Source organism: Lactuca sativa, chromosome 7 (assembly GCF_002870075.4).
Source record: "Lactuca sativa cultivar Salinas chromosome 7, Lsat_Salinas_v11, whole genome shotgun sequence".
Lineage (NCBI taxonomy): Eukaryota > Viridiplantae > Streptophyta > Magnoliopsida > Asterales > Asteraceae > Lactuca > Lactuca sativa.
The window spans coordinates 29,336,072-29,342,683 of NC_056629.2; the positions used below are offsets into that span (position 1 = coordinate 29,336,072).

Below are 6,612 nucleotides of genomic sequence, written 5' to 3' on the forward strand. Positions count from 1 at the left end.
CTTAAATCCGAAAATGGCTTGAAAAGCCCTAAATGCACCCTAAGATCTACAATCTAAAGATGAACCACCAAAAGAAAGACCAAAGCAGGGGCATTTTACCTTGATTAAGCTGAAGATGGAATGAGATTTCCGGATCTACAAGCCCCAAGTCGAATACTCAAGCTTTTCTTCTTCCTTCCAAGCTTCACAAGTCCACAAAACACCAAAATGACCTTAACACATACACAAACGGCTAGGGTTTCGATATGCAGCTCTAGGAGAGTGTTTAGGGACGAGGGAGACCGATTTAAGGTGCTTATATAGGGTGCAAACCCTCATTTTAGGGTTTTTGTCCAGACAGCATGGACTCGTCGAGTCCGGTCACTGACTCGCCGATTCAGTCACTTAACTCCCGGGTCCAATTCGCTTCTACTCGACGAGTTGGGCCACCAACTCGCCGAGTCTCAGGTCAAATGCCAAGATGCTTAATTTAAAATACGTACTAGGAACCAAGTGTTACATATAGGGTGTTTTTGATAATCAAATCATTATTTTCTAAAATAATAGGATCCTAAGATATCATCTTGGAGATTTCCGGCTATTAATCTAGAAAAAAAATCAGTTATATTGATTCAAATTTACAAATTAATTAATCTGCTTATTTTATGAGTTTTAAAATTCCAATCATTATCTCAAATCGATTCATTTATGTGTGATATTTTGTGAGATAACTTGTGAATGATAGTGACTTTAATTTGACTCTCAAATATTTTGCAGATTTAACTGGATTAGATAAGATTTTATAGGTTAATAACCAAATTAATAATATGCTTATTTAAAGAGTTATTTAAAAAAAAAAAGATTTAAATTTTGAAGCCAAAAGCTATAAATAAAGGAGTTAAATTAGAAACAATATTAATTATAGAAATTGATATCTTCTATATAAATAGAATGATATGTTTCGATTGATAACATAATTGTTGAATTTAAAGATTATATAATTAAATGTAATTGTGTTTAAATTCTATTTGGGAAAGATGATGTCATCAATTTGATCTAATGGTGGAAAACATATGCTTAAAATACAATCAAGGACGCTAATTGCTTCATTGGTGAATTAAGGATTTTCTTTTAATAATATTTACAGATAGATAATTGACATTATTGGACCTATAAAAACAAGCAATAAAATCTACTTGTTTGTTATAGAAGGTGTGTATACATTTAATAGGGGGTGTATATGGACGTACAAAAACGAACATAACCAATATATCCCATGTAAAATACAAAGATTTAAATCCTTTTTTGAAACCATGGTATCGACATTTTTAGAATTCCTAATTGATCATAGAGTTCATGCATAACACACTTCACAAGTAGTTTTAATACATTATATATACAAAATCTTGAATCTTTATTCGTAAATCTTGTACCTTTAGTGCACACATGCATGATCTTATATGTTCCTTACAAAAGCTAAAGCATCATATACATAACATGCATGCGCATAAAGAGAAAGCTTTTTCTATGTTAAAATGGTGTACAAGTTACAACTTTTAATGCAAACTGTGCAAGTCCATATTTAATATCATTCAACTTAATATTTAATTTGATTTGCATTACTGGTAGAATGCTTCCTTTGATAACTGATATAGAGACAGTTCAAACATGTGGTATATTAATTATCAAGAATTACAAACAATACGTGAAGGGACAAACGCCAAAGAGTATGTTGTTAAATACATGTAGCACATCATTGTGCTTATCCATTAATAACAAAACATAAAACAAAATTTAATTTTAAAAATTAATAAATGATCACATTTTATCAAGTATCATGGTTTTATTCTAAAATATTAAATATTAAATAATGATATTTATTAAAAGAATTTAGACATGAGTGGGAAGGAGGCACGTGCTGAAATCAGCTTTAAGAAAGAGAGTTCATTGGGGTGCACATGAATGAGAAGATAGATTTGGACCACAAGGAATTAACGTACAAAATCACCATACATTTATAAAATATAAGAAATATTATGATCGGTTTTAATTTTCTATATCTTATCGTTATTTTATTTGTATTAAGTACATCGAAACTCATTATCAAACTTGTGTTTTTCATGTGCTACATAAATAGGATCAATGAAATACGAATTTTAAATACCAAATGATCGATCGGGTACGTAATATTCTTAATAATATAATAAAGATGATTTATCATAGATTAGTTGTAAAGGGCAAAAGCATTCAAGTTCAAATGTAATCATTCTTGGTTGCCATCGAAAAACAATGTAATCATTCTCAAAACAAAAGTAAAAACCATGAAAATAATTAACAATGTATGTATTTTTTTAGGGTCAGCATAAATGGATATCCAACCATATTTGATGGAAGTAATTCCTAAGATGTTGGAATAAGAACCGGAACCGGAACCAGTTGAATCGGTTATAAAACAATTTAAAGTTTCATAACTAGCAATCTTATAACTATGTTTTTTTATCAATATTTTTTTCTTTAACGGCGATAAACACGAAGATAACTATATACCGGGCTTTCATTCATAACTCATATGTGGTAATGTTTTGCTCACCCAAGAGTTAAAATGCAACTAAAGGATACATGCAAATTATAACAGGAGCCTTACGTTTTGATTGGAATTCAGAAAATTACAACACTAGCCTTTTAATTAATTTGAAATGAAAAAAGTATACACTCAAATTATATATATATATATATATATATATATATATATATATATATATATATATATATATATATATATATATATATATATATATATATATATATATATATATATATAACTGGTTCCAGCACATACCCAACAGATAGCGCTTCGGAAAAAATTAGAATCGAAACTGAAACAGCTTAAGACGGTTCCAAAACTTTGTGAACCGGAATCGGAACCGCATAAGATAGTTTCGGTTTTAGAACATGCAGTTCCGAGGCTGTTTCAATTCAAAAAACAAGTACCATCCTCTACTCCTCACCCCTAATTCTTAGCATATATATCAAGTTTTTTTTAGGACATGTATAAAATGTTGTAGTCTTAGCGTGTGAAAATATTATTTTTTAGGGTATAACGTGTACTTTTGATTTTGTTAAGTTATAATAAGATTCATATACGTTTCACATATGAAGTTTAATTATGATACACATGTCTCGACCATTTCCCATATATTAGGTCGAGAACCTACGTACGTACTTCCTAAATTAAGACAACATAGAGTAATCGAAGGTATTATTATTATTTCATGACGTATACAGTTTTTTGACTTATTGAGTTTACATACATTTATATATAACTGAAGTTAATAAATAAAAAAAAATCTTATTATAAGAAATTAACAAAGCTCACAAACACCAAGGTACGTGACTCAAGTTACATAAAATGCAAAATGTTTGTGCTTTGTGCTCCGCATTCCAAGAGACAGTTAAAAGAATCTAATAAAGTTCATCTTATATAGACATGTCCACAGATTTCAAGATTCCTGGTTAACTCATATAAAAACATTCGATATGTCAACAATATATAACTATTTTTAATTATATCTTTAATTACGAAAAATGGGTAAGAAATCTGATTGTAATTTGTTGATTTGATTGATGTACGTGTATTATATATGACGTGTTATCAACCCAACGCAATGCAATTGATTTGAAAGAATTATACAATCATTTTATCAAAAACCATAAATAGGGAGTTTAAAATTTAGATATTAATTATAATACGATGAACAAGATCAAATTCAAACACATTACACTGAAAGATTGAACGTTAAACATATCCCCCTCTCTTCTATACCAATATACCCTCGTTCTTTCCCTTTTAATCCATAAAGAAAAAACAAAAATATCCACTCCTTGAAAAACCCACCACAAACCCTAATTTATATAGAGCATATTACTTAATTATATACACAAGAAAAGATAGAAGAACACACCAGGAGTATTGAACCCAAATTCTTGGTATTGCAGATTCTTGCATAAATTGTTGATGATCAAACTTGGGTCGATGAGATGAAGAGGATCCGAGGTTCCTCTCAGCGCAAAACTGATCTTTTATTTAATTTCCAACCTTTTGGTGTAAAATCTAAAAGGCTGAAATTTACTTTGCTAGCTGACATGATCACTCCGATCCAATCCCCTCCCATCGATGCTTTGACATGAATTTTGCCTAAACTAACTAAAACAGACCAAAGTTTAGTGAAAAAAAGAAGGTGATCATGTGAAAAAAGATCATTCAGAAACTAACTGGAAAAAAATGATGGGGATTTCGAATTAGATCAAGGAAGGAACCGATGAACCAATGTTGGTTGAAGGATCAAGCTGCCAACCTCCACCATCGGTATCCCATAGAAGAGAATTCGGATCAGAAGAAACAGCTGCTTCGATTTGATCATGCTTATTATGTACATGAAAATTGTTGTTATTCCATTCCATCCTGTTTCTTGCTTCTTCCATTTTCAGATCTTTAACCATCGAACCACCATCATAATTTGCAAACCCCATGAATCTTTGTTGCTGGTGGTTAAGGCTTGAAGCTAAGAGAGAAGCCATTGTAGGAGCACTAGTGGAGCTAGTAGTCGAACCACCACCATACATGGAGGAGTTGTAGTTTGAAAAAGTTAAATTTGAATTATGACCATGGTTAGCCACAAGTGAACCTCCTTGTCCCATAGACGAAAACCCTAATCCTTGTACATTCATATGAGGTTGATGAGGAAGATCATAACCAGAAACAAGGTTTTCGTTTACGCTAGAAACCCTAGCATCAGATCTTGGGTAATTGGGGTTTTGAGGTAATAACCCATAAAACAATGGGTTGAGATGATGATTGCTGTTACTATTTGAGGTGGTGGAAGATTGGAGATGATTATGATCAAGATTAGGGTTAGGTCTAGGGTTAGGATTATGATTATGATTAGGGTTCGTGTTCGTGTTAGCTGCAGCATGAACAGTAGTCGTGATTGGTCTCTTGACTCTTTTGTTCTTCCTGCAACCACCACCCACAGGGACATTCCTCAAGGTACCACCCCTGGTCCAGTACCTCTTACAAGCTTTACAGAAATGTCTTGGCTGCGACAAACTGTAGTTGTTGTAGTAGCAAAACTTTGTGTTCGATGAATCACATCGTGGGCACTTCAACGCTTCATGTGGTTGATGTTGTTGTTGTTGTTGTTGCAGTTGATGTTGCTGTTGCTGTTGCTGTTGCTGTTGTTGGTGATGATGTTGTTGTTGAAGTTGAATCGGTTTCTCCATAACATGAACTCCGGATGCCATCAACTCATTCTTGTGATGGATCTACTGCTAAAAATGTTTAGGAAACTAGATACAAAAGAAGAAAGAATTATGCGGTGTTTTTGTTGTTTTTGGCTTTGGTATGTGAAGTGTGGAAGAAGAAGATGAAAAACAAACAGAAAGATGGAGATAGATACTCCTTCCAAATGCTAGAAAACAAAAGACATGGGTCATGTTTTGTTGTCTAAAGACTTAATAATTGAGACAGAGAGAGAGAGAGAAAGAGAGCCTCTGGCCACTCGTTACTAGTTGTAAACATGTATACGACCATTCTTGAAAATTCTCTAAGGTAAATTTGTATACGCACAACAAGATTCAAAATATACATCCATAAAAACTATAACATCACTTTTTTTATCAGGAGTTTTCAGAGAGGTATAGATTCCAATTTATCTGAGATAATATATATGTTGATTTTAATTATGTTTCTTTAATATACTCCTAAACTACATAATTGTCCCAAAAAAAACTTTAACTTTCAACCACTTGAGTTGACGTGCACAATGTCAATACCAGATATCCCTTGTGGATCAAATTTAAATACCCACATAACTAGAGTCAAAGATAGAACAATATATCAATTGAAGCACAACAAGAAATTTACTTTTTGTGGATATGGTTTTTTCGTAGATGTAACAATTTTGATCAATTTACTAAATTGGGTCATTTTTAGTTACATAATGTAAAATACCTATAGAACAAGATCGAAAACTACATGGATACAATAAACATACGACAAAAATCCCATTTTTTGAAATCATTTTTTTTCGTATATATAGTAATTTCATTCCAATTACATAAAATTTTATCAATTTTGGATACATTATATATCCAACGGATCAAATTAATAAGTAGTTTTTAAAATTTTACAATAAGTGCTACATATTAATATTTCCCCTACACTTTTTTAGCACATTTACATGCATGCTTCAAATGTGAATAAATATAGAAGTATGGATACTTTGCGAACAAAATGTCCATACAAGTTAGTGAGTGATTACAACTAATTGAATGATTGAAGACACTTTTATTATATATCAAGATATCTACATACTTCTTGTTTTTAAACGGAGAGATTGTTTTTCATCCTTAGGATCTTAAACATAATAAAGATTTTAAGATTAAAATCGAGTATTTATAATGTTACAAGCCCATAATTTTATTCCATAAATGCAATAACTACTCATTGCTTTTGGTATGTAATTTGGGGTATGCGACTGTATATAGTTCATGTCGTTTTTGGGGTCCTTTCTTTTTACATACATTAATATTAATAATGAATTAGGGACACATCAGTAAAGGATCAAGATAGTT

The 6,612-nt window shown here is 31.5% G+C and overlaps 1 protein-coding gene across 1 annotated transcript; it reads right to left on the reverse strand.

The window, feature by feature from the left end:
- Positions 1–3,694: 3,694 nt before the first annotated feature.
- LOC111892683 (dof zinc finger protein DOF1.4) lies at positions 3,695–5,532 on the reverse strand. Its single transcript, XM_023888735.2, has 2 exons — positions 4,253–5,532; positions 3,695–4,183 (listed from the first exon to the last, which is right to left on the reverse strand). The coding sequence occupies exon 1, from the start codon at positions 5,278–5,280 to the stop codon at positions 4,279–4,281; it is 1,002 nt and encodes a 333-aa protein (XP_023744503.1). The 5' UTR covers positions 5,281–5,532; the 3' UTR covers positions 3,695–4,183; positions 4,253–4,278.
- Between the last annotated feature and the right edge of the window lie 1,080 nt (positions 5,533–6,612).